This window comes from Tiliqua scincoides, chromosome 2, assembly GCF_035046505.1.
Source record: "Tiliqua scincoides isolate rTilSci1 chromosome 2, rTilSci1.hap2, whole genome shotgun sequence".
Lineage (NCBI taxonomy): Eukaryota > Metazoa > Chordata > Lepidosauria > Squamata > Scincidae > Tiliqua > Tiliqua scincoides.
Window position 1 is genome coordinate 69627832 of NC_089822.1, and position 16867 is coordinate 69644698.

Sequence of the window (16867 nt, forward strand, 5' to 3'; positions counted from 1 at the left end):
AGTTAAAGCATCTTTACACCAACGGGAGAAAGAAATTGGTGAACTTCTACACACTGAACAGTGGCCCAACTCTCAAATTGCAAATACAACATTGACATTTGAATCAGTGGACAAGGTGTGTACACATTGACTTCTGAAGACATTTTTTTAGTTTTCTCAAAGATTCTTGGAGTGAGCCCTCCATGCCCCTGTCCAAAGGAAGTATGCTTACACCCTGCAAAGATATAGAGAACTGAATGGGGTGGGGGAAGAACAGGACAGAGATGAGGTGGGAAGGAGGGCAGGCCAGGAAGGGGCTGCTATTGGCTGCAGCAGTACCACCCAATATCCTATCCACCTTCCTGGCCTTGTTTCCCCAAGCTGGGTCCACTTGCACTAGCGAGATTACTGGCTCAGGGCTGTGTAGACCCAGTGGGTCTGTGAGGGCTTGCCCTGGTGCAAGGGAACAAATGTTTCCTTATGCCAGCAGATCCCAAACTCTCCAGGAGTCTGGGAACTTTTACAAGTCTTTATAGGAAAATGGTGAATGCAGCAATGTGATCATCAGCATCGCACCCCTGCCAGGGATGCAAGGGAGGAATGTGACCTGCGGAGATCCCACAGATGCCTCTGCAGGGCTCCCCAATCCTCTGAACATCTAAAAATAGTGAATGGACCCACTTCTGGATTTGTGGTTGCAAATCAGGAGTGAGTTGTGATCACTGCTGTTAAACATTTCGAGGCTCAGGCAGGCCTGCAAAGTTGTCTGCACCCCCCACCCCCGACCTGGGAGGCCAGTGCTTCCTCTCCTAAGTACAAAAAATCCCCTTTTGTCCTTGGTAGCAGTGAAATCCTGGCAATCTTATCGCTGCTTTCGCCATCACCTTGCTCCTTAAGGGGGCAGAAATGATCCAGTTTAGGAACTCCTGCCTTACCCTGAGGAGGTCTCCAGGGTTTTAAACTCCCCCTCAGGATACAGGACGTGGCCCATTGGCATGGTTGCATCGCCACACAGGTAGTTACATTGAATTGGGTAGTAACATTGAATTGAATTGGAATAAAATAGACATTAGGATCCAAGCGCATTCATCTTAACTTTTACTACTTTGCATATTCAAGAGACATGGCACAGGCTATACCTTACTATATTAATTTTGAGTAAATCCTTTTTGGTTTTGTACTAACAAATGTATAAAGTGTGCACTGATGAATAATTATTGAAAAAGTGAAAATAAGTATTCGAATTTCTTTCACAAACTTTTTAGCCCGCCAAGAAGACAAAGGAGCAGAAATAAGTATATCAATTTTGGACAAAGATTCCAACTATAACACCAGTAGCTTTGTGCAGTGAAAGAAACCCCTGTGAAAACAGACTTGGAATTGAAATGAAGACTAGGGAACCCTTTGGAAATGGACCCATATCACCTATAAAATGTAACACAGAGATTTACTCTAAGAGGAATTCTGTAGATGGACTCCCTCCTTTTTAAAAACACGTACAATACCACAAATGTATGGCCATGCCTGTATTCTGTACACATTTTGTAACCATTCTGAGTGCAAAACCTGAATGGGATACAACCTAAATGTAGTCCGACTGTAGTCTTCCAATCTAGCTGATGAATGCAGTACCTGAATGTAAAAACCTGAATGTAATCTTCCAGGTGATGGCACCCTTTGTTACTGAATGGGTAACAGGTTCTCATCTTTTCTCTGCCTTGTGTTTGAAATGAATCATAGTTTCCTCTAAAGTATATACTGCTGGACCAATTAGCAGGAAAACATGCCTGCCTATGTCAACTAGGTTCTAAAGTTCCATTTCCCTTCAGTGGGATCACCGCCCTATTCAACTTCTACATGAATGACTCACAATTGGGAACTCTTTCTTCCATGAGGAACTGCTATTATTCTATCTTCCAAAGAATTCTTCCCTGGAAAAAGGCGTTGGGCCTTTGCTGACCAGCAACTTCAACATACTCTGACAGCCTAGAAAAGAGGACTGTGTCTGCGTGATATAATATGGACTGACAATGCTACAATTCTGCAGCATTTAAGAAATAAACTCTAATTCAGATTACAGTGTATGCAGAAGCAGAGCTAGAGTGTGGCAACATGTTTCTTTCTTCTTCTTTTTTTTTAATATATCCAGTTTATGAATAAATCTTGAATAAATCTTTCCTTACCAATCCTTGAGTCCCTCTGGCTTGTTGAGAGCTCTAATAATTGTACACCAAGTCTGACCTGGCTGCTGGCACTTGCTAGGCATCATATAAAACACAGGAGAAGTCGACTGAAAATCTACCTGTTTGTGGCAAGGAAAGTATAAGTCACATATTGGATAACCCTCATTGTTTATGTATATTCCGAGTACCCCTCCTTGGGCTTATAAGCACAAGTTAGAATAGTGGCCACATATCAAATATGTGAAAGTCTGTATTGTACAGACATTTACAGAACTACAAAAGAGCATCACAATATGAAGAGGTAAAGGTTGTCATAAGGCATCTGCTGGTGGTCATGTGGGCTCCCTCCTATATTTTAAATTTCAACACAATATCAAAGGATTTTTAAAGGTCTGTGTGAACTATCTTCCCTGCCCTCCCAAAAACACACACCCTTTAAAACTCATCTACTCCATCTTTCTGTCAAATGATGCCTCAGACCCTGCATACCAAAAGGCATTATTGGTCTTACCTATTTAACAAATATTTGTTCTGCTAAACAATAAATGTATTATTTGTCTCATTTTACCACACCTAAACAAGAACTCTTACAGCATAATCCTATGCAAATCTACTCAGAAGTAAGCTCCACTGGTTCCATGGGGCTTGCTTCTAGGTACGTTTTCTAGGATTGCAACTTTACTTTGGACAAGTACAGTACTTTTTGAGAAGGAGCTTTAAGGGGGAAAAGATGACAGAGACAGGCAGCAGGTGGCACTGCTGCAGTTCAGAGGAAGAGGCCAGTTACTAAGCAACTCTCCTGTGCAGATAGGCTGTCCCGCCTATGGGATGTTGCCATCAGTTTCTTTTCTTTCAGACAACTGATTATTGTGGAAATCTCACCTGTGCAGAAGAAATCAGTAATCAGTTGCAACTGGCCACACTCACTCAATGAGTTGCACATTAGAAGAACCCAGCTGGATCAGGGCAAGGACCATCTAGTCCAGCTTCCTGTATCTCACAGTGGTCCTCCAGAAGCCTCTGGGAGCACATGAGACAAGGTTCCTGTATCCTGTTGTCATTCTCTTGCATCAGGTATTCAGAGATAGGCTACTTCTAAAACCCGGAGGTTGAACCTTGAGGTCCTTATGACTTGCAAGCTGTGATGGACTTTTCCTCCATAAATCTACCCAATACCTTTCGAAAGGTCAGGTCAGGTGCCATCACATCTAGATGCCATCACATCACATTTTGAAAGGCATCTAGGTCAGGTGCCATCACAACATCCTGTGGAAATGAATTCCACAGACTCATTACATGCTTTGTAAATAAATCTTTCATTTCGTCTCCCACCAGTCAATTTTAGTAGATATTTCCTGGTTGTTGTTGTGCAAGAGCAAAAAGAACTTCACTCTATCTTATATTTTGTCCCTTCCTTGATTCTTCACTTGTTGGACCTTGTTCAGTTCTTTAGCCCTATCAGCTTTATTTTTATTATTGAGAATATTTATGTAACATTTTTTCAGCAACAGAAAAGGTCTCAAAGGGGCTTACATAACAAAGGGTTAGGAGGATGATTTCCTGCCTGAAAGCGGCTCACATATTCACCCATTCCCTGCCTTCTCAGGCTGCTTTCCTGCAACTGGCCTCAGCTTGTATTAGCAAATTCAATTCTGTGTCATTTCTCTCTAGACAGCCTCATTTGAGCCTTTCCTTTGGAAAAATACATCCTGACATTTGCAAAATATGTCCTTTTTTCTGATCTTCAGAGGCTTTGCACTTTTCAGAAAGCACAAGCCCTGCAGGGCATGATGGTCACAGTGGTGTTCCTGAGGGTCCCCACGGCCAGGGCAACCCCCAGTATTCTACCCCCCCCCACACCCTGTTTTGCCCCCTTCTCTGTCCCCCACGCACACCTGACCCGGAAGTAATTGCGGTAACAATGTCGCCGCAATTACTTCCGCGCAGCTGCCTCCTCCATTCCCCCTTTGAAAACAAGGGGGAACGGAGGAGGCAGCCGAGGTCCCCACGGAGCCTTCTGCGCCGCGGGGGTCTCCAGGGCAGCAGTCTGGGGCTGCTTCCAGCAGCCCCAGACCACTGCCGTGGAGACCTTCTGCAGCTTGTAAGCTGCGCAGAAGGCTCCGTGGGGGCCGGGAAGCGGCACGCGTTTTCTCCGAAGAAGACTCTCAGTGCTGACTGAGCCAGCTCCTCTCCCCTCCTCCTTTATAGGAGGAGATGAGATGGGAGCCCTAGAGTGTCAGTGCCTCTCTAGGGCACCTGTCTCCTATCCTCCTATAAAGGAGGAGGGGAGGGGACGGCTCAGTCGGCGTCGAGGCACTGATGGAGAGGCAGCAAGCTGCCTCTCTGCAGCGCTCCTGGGTGCTCTTCCTGGGGGGGGGCGAGGGTCCAGAGGCACCCGTGGAGGGTCGGCGCTCAGGGTATTTGCCCCATTTGCCCCTCTCTAGGTCCGCCAGTGGATGGTCAGACCTGTAGTGCAGTCCAATAGATAGTTGGTTTGGTTCTTTCAAGTACAGGTCAACTAAGCCCACTTCTAAGCCTCCACAATCCATACAATCATTGTGTATTTTCCAACAAGTTCCGTTGTCTTGCCTGCTATTACAAATTTTGCAATAACTTTATTTCCCCCAGAATTCCATTATGTTCATCGTTGTACATGGAGTATGTTTTCTTTCACCTAATGAACTGAGCCTCTTAGCAAAATGAATCTTGTGCCTCTTTTGCTAAATGGACAGAAATTGTTGTTTTAAGCAAAATGTCAAGGATAGCACTGATGAAAGTAAAGGGGAAATGCGGCCATGTGAAATTACAAGCCATCCAAACACGGAAAGACCAGAGATACATTAAAATGTGCCTATTTCTGAATAAAGATAAAAAGCAGTAAACATTCTCTTCCCACGCTTTTCCAAATAGCCAGAATGATAGTTTCAGGGCCAGTTAAGGTAAGTGCAAGCAGTTCAATGAGGGAGGAAATTCCGAGTTGAGATAAAGAAATACTTTCAACTGCAGAAGGGTTGACATTTGCTTAAACTGCAGAACAGTCCTTGATGTAAGAGACTTGTGTTGTTTAGTTGTGTACAAGATTGGAAATGGCTACAGAAGCTGTTTTTCTTCCTCTGCATTTCCACTACGAGTATGGGTTCAAATAACCCTGCCTACCACTACGCCGGGTCAAGTGAAACATGAATTTGAAAGAGACAAGTTGAAGGGACAGAATCCATTTAGGTACTTTATTACCTGAGTCAAGGTGTACGTGTGTGCGTGCATGTGTGTGTGCGCGCACACACGCGCACACACATGCACAATTTGGTCCCAAATCAAGGAGAACTCTTTGTTGAGCAGGCCTGGGCCATATGCCTCAAGGGGAAATGTTGAGCTGCAACAAAGAAGAAAGTCTGCATATGAAATGTTATTAAAAGGTGTGATACAGCATAGTCTAATTTAAAAGTCTATATACTAAAGCAGACCAGGAAACTTAAGGGTGTCTTGAGAAGAGGTTCCCAGTTACACATTCATTATTCACCAAGAATTCACAGCATACAGTGAAAAAGGCCTTTCTCCAACAACAAAAATTGCATTAAAAAGTAAAAAAACCTACATTACGTGTTCTTAACATGGAATCACTACACAATTTAGAATTGACTTTCAATCTGGATTTTACACAAATGAAGGTGAATGGACATTCTCTCAAATCAAACTCCTACAATGGGGAACAGCATTTGTAACATCAGCCCCCACCCCAGTTCCTTCAGTTCCCAGAAAAAGTGGTAAGGTGGGAAATCAGTTAAGTTTAACATTGGTGTGTAAAATGCCAATTTTCTAATCTCCGTATGGCAGGAGGGGCAAACGCTTCATTATCAAGACTTTAAATGGACATGCAGACTTCAAGACTGGACTTCACACACCTTCTTTTTCTGGTTGCTGACATATGCAAAAAGGGGAATGGCTAAAAAGGAATGGGGATTTTTATTTTTAATCAATTTTTGGAGACAAAGCCATCAAGAGTGGCTTTTTTTCTTTTTTGAAGGGGGAGGAAAAAGAGAAGGTGAGGATCCTTGGTTAAGCTGACACAGACCCCAAGCCTATGTAGGCCTACTCAGAAGTAAGCCCCATTTGAGTCAATGGGGCTTACTCCCGGGAAAGTGTGGAAAGGATTGCAGCCACACCCAGCAAGATTACAACTCACCCCAAAGTAGATGGGGGCTGCTCTCTCTCTCTCTCTCTCTCTCTCTCTCTCTCTCTCTCTCTTTCACACACACACACACACACACACACACACACACACACACACACACACCCAGCATGCAGATGCCACCCCTGCTCCCCCCAGGCAAGACGGAGGAATGCAGGCTGGGGCATTTGGACACCCCCCCCCCACTAGGAGCAGGTTGGCTCCTTCCTTCCCAAGCAGCCTTGACCAATCCCAGGATGCCCAGGGCAAGGGGCACGCTGGGAAATGTAGTCCTCGGGGCGAGGTTGCACATGGAGAGAGCTCCGTGATAAGATGTGGCACCTCTGCCTGCCCAGCCAGCCTTCTCTCCCACCTCCCCCCAGCATGTTTCACAGCCTTCCCAGCCTCAAGCTGCCCCACCCACCTCATTCACAGCTGCAGAAAAGCAGCAAGTCAGCAGGTGGAGCAGAGCAGACTCTCTCCGCAGATGCCTGGGGACACCCCTACAGGCGAGCCACACCTCATTAGGGAGGCGGAACGCACAGATTGAATACTTCAGCTCTAGGGAAAAACATACATGGCCCAATTCTGACTAGGGCCTGTGCTGGCATTCACATATTCTGCTGGCATGCACTGCTGCAAACATGCCGTAAAGCGCTTTGTGACAGAACAGGAAACTGGTGCACTGGTGGGAATCCCAGAGTCTTCCTACGTGTGCTGGCAGTCATCTGAAATCCCACCAGGACAGGTATATGGGGGGGGGGGGGAATGCAGGGAGTAGATTGAATAGGGTGGTGGAGGTTGCAACAGGGTGGTGATGGATCAGAGAGGGGGTGGAACAGAGAAGTGGGCAGGATCAGTGGCACTGACAAGTGCCATATCCAAATCCTCTTCCTGGGCCTTTTCCACCTGCATGGATCAACACATACTTGCACCTGCAATGTCACTGCTGCTGAGTTGATATGTTGCAGCTTCTGGGGCTTACCCAGGGGCAAGGGGAAAAATGGTCCCTTACTCCAAGGAGACCACCAGCCAAAAATCCCCTGCAGGATAAAGCATAGCCTGCATCAGTGCCACTGCATCACTGCACAGGGATTTAGTTAGGATTGGACTGATTGGTACATAAAAACTTGTTAATGACAACAACTGGTTGGATGAAAAATAATACATCATGGCAAATCACTAGAAATCACACACTAGAAAACAGATACACAGAGCCTATGGATTGCCTTCCATTATACAATTAGGCATAATTACCTTTTCCCTCCTCACAAATGAGATCAAGTTAAATCCGTGGTGCTACTTGAATTCGGTATGGTTTAGGTACCATAGATAGTCCACAGATTGGAGTGAGATCAAGTTGATCTTCAGGGGGCTTCTCCAGCTTAAGCCGTTGCAAGATGGTGGTGAGTATAACAAAAATCTCATTACGTGCTACTTCTTCACCCAGACACTTTCGTATCCCCATTCCAAAAATCAAAACCTTCTCAGCCAAACTCTTCTTCAGTTCACCATTTTCATTCAGAAATCTCTTAGGATTAAACAGGTAAGGGTCCACCCACAAGGTTCTGTAGTAAAGAGAACCATGTTTTAGTGACCTCTGTAAAACAGCATTCATACTTCAACTGCAAAGGTTATATGGTTATACTCAACAGGAACACTTCTGTTCATTTCAAGAGACACATTCAACATTTACCCAATTCAGAAGTAATGCCAAACCATGATTTAGAACTATGGGAACAATGCAAAGGAAGCCATAAACTCTCACTTTCTCTCCTGCATGTGGGAGAGGGAGAGTATAAGTTTCCATTTTAAGAACAAACTGTACTTCCTGTTAGAAATGAACTCAGGGAAACCGACTTATTAAACTAAGGCCCCAGTTCTATCCTCCGTTACAGCATGCAGAGGTACAACTGAGGGTGCGGTGTACATTATGGGGGGGTGCAATTGGATAGCCTACAGTAGGTAAGAAAAAATGATTTACTTACCTCCAGGTAGGTTGCCCAATCGCCTATGGGTCTTCTTAGGCATATGCCAGCCATTTTGGTGATGTATGTCCAAGGAGAGAAAAAGGTTTTGATAAGATCCAGTGTGGTCAACTGCTACTGGATCCTTTCCCCCTTCCCTGACACTCCCCCAATTCCTCTCCCAACACGGGTTGTTTCTCTCACCACCCACAAACATCCCCCTGCACTGGTTCAGGCCACGCCATGGCAGCAAACTACCACTGCTGCTGCTTCCTGGTGGTAGCTCAGAAAAGACTACTGGCTCCATACATCGATAGCTAATTTACAACAGCATCCCCCTACCTTAAATCCACCAATTGAGAGCCCAATCCTATCCAGTTTTCCAGTGCCGGTATAGCCATGCCAATGGGGCATGCACTGCATCCTGTGGTGCTCTCACTGCAAGGAATAGCTCTGACGGCAAGGAGGAGGGACAGCTTGCAATGTGTTGAGGCACCCTACAAAATCTAGTACTATGCCCCCCTGCGGCTACACTACTGAGAGGAGGGGGAGCCCTCAGGTCCCTAAGTATTGTTCATATAACTCTCACATAACACCAGAACCAGGGGACATCCACTAAAATTGAGTGTTGGGCGAGTTAGGACAGACAAAAGAAAATATTTCTTTACTCAGCGTGTGGTCGGTCTGTGGAACTCCTTGCCGCAGGATGTGGTGCTGGCATCTAGCCTAGACACCTTTAAAAGGGAATTGGACAAGTTTCTGGAGGAAAAATCCATTACGGGGTACAAGCCATGATGTGTATGCGCAACCTCCTGATTTTAGAAATGGGTTATGTCAGAATGCCAGATGCAAGGGAGGGCACCAGGATGAGGTCTCTTGTTATCTGGTGTGCTCCCTGGGGCATTTGGTGGGCCGCTGTGAGATACAGGAAACTGGACTAGATGGGCCTATGGCCTGATCCAGTGGGGCTGTTCTTATGTTCTAACTACACAACTAAATGATCTTAGTGTGCAACTGAAAGCCTTTAAAGGCCAAGCAGATGAGAATACACAAAAGATTAGAAAATTAGAAGAAAAGACAACAAAAGATCAATCTAGAATACTGGAGATCGAACAGAAGCAATATGATGGAGAGGCAACTTTAATGGAAATTCAGATGGAGAGTGCAGCTCGAATGGTGAGAATACAAAATGCTTTCTATATGCCAATAAAGGTTTACCAAAGTAAGTAAGAATACAAAATGTACCAGAACAGAAAGGGGAAGATACACAACGTCTGATTGGTGATTTAATATCAGAGTGGATCGACACGCCAACAGAGGAGATACTCATGGATCTGGATTCAGCGAGAAGAGTGAGCACTTTTTATCTAAGAAAACATGAATTACCAAGAGAAATCCATGTGAAATTCATCAGAACTTTCTACAGAGATAAAATACTGAAGATCTCTCAGGAAAAGGAATGGATGGTGGAGGGTAGCAAAGTGAAAATTCTGAGACATGTCCCATGGAGAGTGAGAAAGAAGAGATAAGAATATGAAGAGCTAGCAAAATTTTTAAGAGGAAAGCAAATACCATATAGAAGGTTTCTTTTGGATGGTATGTTTTTTTCAATTCCAGTCACAGAGATATAATATAAATTCAACAATGGAAGCAGAAAATTTTTTGAGTACAGTGATGAAAGGTGAGACAAGAAATGAAGAAAAGGAGGAAGAGGAACTGAGAAGAAAATAACTAGAAAGTGTAGAAATGGAGCTGGAAGAAAAGAAATCAGATGATTCAGAGATAACTGAGGAATCAGAAAAGGAAGAAACTAGAGGGACAAGGAGGCACTCACCAACAGTAACAAGAAGAAGACAAAAAGAAAAGGTGAATAGTAAAAAGAAACATGATGGTTGAGGGAGGATGGAGTATTTACTCTGTCAACATAAATGGCTTAAGTTCACCTCAAAAACGAAAGAAAGCCTTCCTTCAATTGTAAAAGTTAAATATGGATAGGTCATAATATTACATTATAACAATGGGAATAGATTTGGAAATATAAAATAAAATTTGCTAAAGCAACAAATTTTTAAAGAAAATGTATATAAAATGTTTTATAGATGGTACATGACACCAGTAAAACTGGTAAAAATGAATCGGAACATATCAAAAGTTGGAAGTATAAATGTGAAGAAGAGACATTTTATCATATGTGGTGGACATGTAAAAATGCAAGTATATTGGAAAATGGTAAGGAATCCAATACAAGAGATCGTTGGATTTATGATATTGTTGAAACCAGAGTTATTTTTGCTTAATATTACCTTAGATATTATAGATAGAGGAAATGATGTGTATTTAGTTATTATATTAACTGCTGCAAGGATTTTATATGTTAGATACTGGAAAGATATTAAAGTTCCAATGAAAGATGCATTAATAGAGAAAATAATGAATGTGGCAGAAATGGATAGGCTTACAGAGATACAGAGGCAAACCAACACAGATAGAGCAATGGAGACCATTTTATGCTTGGTTGAAAATGAAGTTGTAAATGTATATGAATATATTGTATACATGATATATTATACAGGATATGATATGATAGATGAATGATATTAAGAGGCTAAACTAGAAGAGGAACAAGATTAGAAGATATGTATTGATTGATTAGATATATTGATATATGATTGCTTGCACCCTCCAAGGGTGTGTTTTTGTGTTTTTTGTGTGTGTTGTATATTGAGTTTGTGTTTATTATGTGTTTGTTTATATTTGTTGTTTGTTTTTATTTTGGAAAATAAAAATTTTTTTAAAAAAGAAAATATTTATTGGGAATTCCAGTTTACACCAGATTTTCTAAAAAGCAACATAGGAAAGTAGCAGGAAGGGGCATTACTTCCAACAATAGGTGCATCAAGAGGGTCCAATATGAATTTCCATATGCAGAACTCATGCATCACGTTCCCTAGGAGTCATTGCAGTATATGTTACAAACACACACATGGACAGAGAGAGAGAACAAAGTCCATCATAATGATGCATAATTTGCTATTATATGATAAAATGGCTGCAATGCATACGCTGCCGGGTTTGGGTTTGGTAGACTGCAAGTAAAAAAATGCAGACTATAATGCCAGTATACTTACTCATCATGATTTACTTGATACAAGTTAATGTAGACACAAGTGTTCTGGGGAATAAAATACCCGTTGAGAACGGTATCTTTGGTGGTGCTGGAAGACCAAAATACATCCCTTTAATCCAACATGACAACTGTGGATGTGAACAATAGTTTATAACAACCAGGACTATCTGCAGTAGTCTGTACTGAAGTACAGGTATAACCTAATTATCCATGGATTTTTTACCTGCGGTTTTATCTCAACCTGAAGAGAAGGGCCCTTTAAATTAAAAGGAAAATGTTGTTTAACAAGAGCCTCATTAATGCTAGACAGGGCAGCTGGCTGACAATCATCCTCTCTCCAGGCACTTAAAACAGCTTCACTCCCAAGCAAGCAACCCCTCCCTTACCCCTGAGCGCATGAATGAATAATAATAATACAGGTATTTATATACCGCCTTTCTTGGTCTTTATTCAAGACTTTATTCAAGGCTGTTTACATAGGTAGGCTATTTAAATCCCCAAAGGATTTTTACAATTGAAAGAAGGTTCTATCTTTCAAGAACCACAACATTCAGATGTTTATTTCTGATCTGGTTTCACATTCTGGCCTCCATCCTCCCATGCTCAGAGCAGATGGAATAACTCGTCTCAGCTTGTCAGCTGCTTCAATGTCGCACGGTGCCGGTGGCCTCGAACTGGCGACCTTGTGGATGTTATCTTCAGGCAAATGGAGGCTCTACCCTCTAGACCAGACCTCCAAGTCATTATCACCTCCTCCATTCTTTCCCTACGCTGGGCTCCTGGGGAAGGGAGAAATTGCTGCCTCAGAGTGAAGCCTTTCTAAGTGCTTGGAGAGAGACTGATTGCCTCTGTGTGCATTACAAAAGGTCAGCAAAACTTTTTAAATTGCTGAGCAAAAGGACATGGTTTTTTAAATGGATTTGCTTTAGTGCAATTTTTGCCATCCACAGAACCCTCACAAATAATGAGTTTCAACTTGTAATTCTGTGCAAAAGCAGGAGAACAGCAGCTTTCTGTCCCCACACCAAAAATAAGCTTCAAGAACTTTGCATTGCACATCTTGCCTTCTTCTCTTTCATCTGGGACAGTAATATGCCACATTTGCCTGCCCAGTTTGAGAACTTGCCAACTCAGGCTAATAAAGAAAGTCCGTCTTAAAAAAAGATTGGTTTAATGAATTTTTAAAAAAAAAACTCATTCAACAACCAGGAGATTCAACTACGGATTCCCATGAAACCTGTATAGCAGTTTGGTCTGAAGCAGGGCCATTTTCTATTTCAATACATAGGAAAGTCCTAAGAGATCCAGAGGAGATACCCTTTCCTAGGTTCTTCTGAAAGTTCAGTTTTAATTAAAAAGCTATTGGTAAGTCCTGAACAAAATAAGCCCCAACAGCTAAAAAAAAAGTAGTTTGCAAGCCTGTAATCCCTCATGGAAGTGTCTGTGCCTGTATAGCAGTTGCATTCGATTACCACTATATAAAGTCTCTTATATCTATATGATGCCAGTACTCGCAGTAGGTGCTTATGCTTCAGCAGGAACACTCTCTGCTTGTGCTTCTTACCAGTGAGGTATGCTGAAGGGGATAAAAGAGGTGTGTCTAAAGATTTCATTGATGAAAGCTTCTGTGTAATGCAGATTTTTTCGATCATCAAATCTTGGTGGTTTTACCCCAATTGTTTCATCTGCAAAGAACAAAACAGGCCACATTTAATGCAATGTGTTTCAGTGACTCACTGAAGGGCTTCAGTGGTGTTTCTTTCTTTAAAAAAAGAGAGAAATCTTTAATCAAAAACAACATTACCAATTTCTTCTTGAATTTTTGTTTGAATTTCTGGGTTGTTTATCAAGTACAGAAAAATCCATTGGAAACATGATGAGAGAGTACCAAAACCTACAACATAAATGGAATGTTAGATATTCTACAGCCAAGTTAGATTTCATAGGCAAAGTTTGGTAATGAGCTGGAGGTACTTTCATAAACTGAAATCAATGCTAGAGTACTTAGCATATAGCAAGTTTAACCCCCAATCCTCCTCCTGGCTTCAACACAAAAGCTACCACATGAATCAGGCTCAAAAATACTGGGATACAGACATGGGAAATATACCTTGCTGCTTCTCAGGATGAAGTTAACATGTGTGCTGAATTGCACACCTTGCAAATCTAAGGAAAATGGGGCTAAGATTTAATTATAAATAATGCCTGGGGGAGCATAAAATGGGGAAAAACTGGGGGGTAGGGGGTGTTAGTAGTTTGCCCCTACCTTGGTCCAATACTGCCCTTACACATTATTTTAAATTGAAAACCAACATTATTAGAAGCTGTATTTGTTCCATTTAACACATGGGGCTATGTGTGATCAGGATAAAGACTGCAGGCAGGACAAGCTACAAAAGCCCCCCACTCTGTGGTTCTGCCCCAATTTGAGGTTCTGGCTCCTAGTTGTTACTTAAAATTAAATCTAAGCCTCAAGGCGGGGATATATGATTATGCACACATGTAACTGAAACTTTAATCTTATCAATTTTAAGCATTACTTAAAATGATAGGAACCTATAGGAATTTCACATTCTCTTGATGCAAACGTCCGACATTTGTAGTGATCAACTGTGCTTTAAGGGGCATCTTAAACATTTTTTATGACTCTGGGTCATTGGCTAATACTTACCAGCTCCAAATATGTCATTAACAGTAATTATTATTTTCTTATTAGATAAGGTTGCAGCTTTCTCATTAGTTCTTTCTTCATTACTTATACTAATCAGAGCATCAGTAATATCTCTGAGATGGTTCTAAAGGAAACAAACAAAACTCGTGATGCTATTTTTGTCTAGCTAACCAGTTTTTATGCTATGTTCTTTGTAACCAACATTACGAGAATCTATCTTGTTAATTTCCTTTACACAAGTGAAAAGTTTTGGAATCTACGGAGACTATTTCTTCGGGAAAATGGCACAAATTACTAATAAATCGTATTATTAAATCCCTTAGGGATATAATACAGCAATGCTATACACATTTACTTGGGAGAAAGGAAGTGCTGCACGTAATGATTGCTGTGCAAGATACGCATTACAATTACAGTGGGCCTTCCTTCTTTGCGGGTTCTGCACCTGCAGATTTGACCCCATGTGGGTGCTGACCCATGCTGGAGTGCCTCACATGCCTCACAGGTGAGATGCCTCACCTGATCTCCTGGATACCTGATCTCCAAGAGATCTCACCTGATCTCCTGGACACATTCTGAAGATGTTCTGAATCACAGTAAGGCCTCTCTCTCATTCTTAGAAAGCCTCCCAGAGGCACCCAGAAGGCATAAGTGCCTGTCAGAAGGCTCTGGCAGGTATTCTAAGGTGTGGGGAGGTTGTGAGCAATCTCCCTCCATCACAGAAAACCTGCTGGGGCCTTCTAATAGGCACTTCTGTGGATTTGATTATGCACAGAAATCCGTATGTGCAAGGGGTCTGGGAACAGATCCCCTACGTACACCAAGGACCCACTGTGCTGTGGAAAACATGGTGTAAGGAGTATGCATGGGCATGCATGCCCATCATTAATGAGACACATGCATGTGCTTGAAAAACTAGACTGGAAAGTGGGCCTGATGAGTATTTATGGGTATTTGTGGAATGTGTTTGTGCACATTTTACCTGTACATTTTTTTGTGTGCGCAATGGAAATCATTCAGTGCAACACTGATGTCACCTACAGGACTTGTAAATTGCTGTGCTGCCCTAAGTATCATTAAACTCACTGTAACTTACTGCCAAGTAAATATATCTAGGATGAGGCTGTAGTGATATTATTCTTGCCAGGACATCAGTATCTCTCCACCCACCAAGCCACCGCCACCCCCAACACCTCTGGAGCCTGCTGTGGTACAGATTGCTGACTGCAAACTATTGCTATTTTGTATCCTCTTGCAGCAGGCAACATCTGTATTGTGGAGGAGTTCTGAAGCAGCCTAACACACAGTGCCAACAGGGAATATTGCTATTACTAATTGCCATGTGGTAGCCCATCAATACGATTCCAACACTCCCAGGACACAGCGGATACAATGCTGATACCATTGCATCATTGTGCAGTAGGATTGGGCTGTTAATCTCATTTGCTTTCAACCTCCACTTCTGAAGGCTTACCTTATCGTAAGTAGGGTAATGGTCCTCTACATGTTGTGACACAAAGTTATTCAATTTCCCATAAAATGCACGAGCAGCCTTGGCAGCAGGGAGAGGCAGATAACGAAGACAGGGTATAAAATCAGCTGGATTGAAAGTTCCCAAGACTTCCACAAGATCATGATTTATCTTAACTACACTCAGAAACTCTTTGTCACTGTGATCGTACCTCTTGCCAAAGCAGAGGGCGCAGACAATGTTAGCAACGGTAAGAGTTATGCTGGCAGCAGGATCAAAGCAGCCTTCTTTGGTTGAGAGATCCATGAAGGTTTTCACCAGTTCTGAAGCTTCAGCACAGACATGCTCTTCCAGAAGACAAGAGAAAGAGGAGGACTTGGCCTCTGATTTGGCAAGAGATCGCAGAGCTTTGCCGGCAATTTTCTTCTGAAGCTTCCAGCTCTGTCCATACTTCACCGAAAATGACAGGCTCTCCCCATCGGCAAAGAAAGAAAAGGTATGCATGTCGGGCCTGCCAGCAAAACTCTCCCCATCTCTTAACAGCACCTGTTTAACCGTCTCCATGCCATTCACGACCACCACAGGAACCATGCCCATCCTGATCTGGAACACATCTCCATATTTCTTCCTCATGCGATCAAATGAAACATAAGGATACTTTCCGAGCTGGAAAAGATTCCCTACAATGGGTAGAGACCATGGTCCTGGTGGAAGGGGTGGCTTTCTCTTAATTCTCCCCATTAAAGTTTGAACAGAAATTAAAACAGCTGCCGCTGTAAAAAAGGCAATGGCCACCTCCAAGGAGGAAACCTCTGCAAATGCAAAATTCATTTCCAAAAGAGGAAATATCTGAAAAAATAAAATACAGGGAACTTTTAAGCTACTTCCTTTTTCCCTCCCCACAACCAAGAACTTACTATAAACATTTGTAGGCTTATTGATTTGTGAAGCATAGCAACCTCAGGCAAAACATCCTGCAGGTCAACTGCCTTTCAGTCAGCAAAATCAGTTTGATTCATAGTGCCTTAAGCTATTTCTGCTCAACATTGCATATACACAACAGGGACGAAATGTGTACACTTGTGGGCCAGGCAGAATTGGATTTTAATGGGCTCAGATATAAAAGTAAGGATCCAGATTCAGAAGTCCTCTCTGATTTGCTTCTCTCCTTAAGTCCCACCCACTGGCCTCATTCTGTGGCTAGAAATCATTCTGGGCGGAAGAGCTACTACCCACTCCTGGAAGCCTGTAACAGCCTTCTTCCCCCCACACAGTACAGAAGGAGGACCATTCTCATAAGT

The 16867-nt window shown here is 42.7% G+C and overlaps 1 protein-coding gene across 1 annotated transcript; it reads right to left on the reverse strand.

The window, feature by feature from the left end:
* Window positions 1–4095: 4095 nt before the first annotated feature.
* On the reverse strand, window positions 4096–16397 carry LOC136638533 (cytochrome P450 1A1-like). Its single transcript, XM_066612576.1, has 7 exons — window positions 15570–16397; window positions 14096–14219; window positions 13229–13318; window positions 12989–13109; window positions 11426–11512; window positions 7634–7898; window positions 4096–4362 (listed from the first exon to the last, which is right to left on the reverse strand). Exons 1-7 carry the CDS (start codon window positions 16395–16397, stop codon window positions 4096–4098), a joined length of 1782 nt encoding a protein of 593 aa, XP_066468673.1.
* Between the last annotated feature and the right edge of the window lie 470 nt (window positions 16398–16867).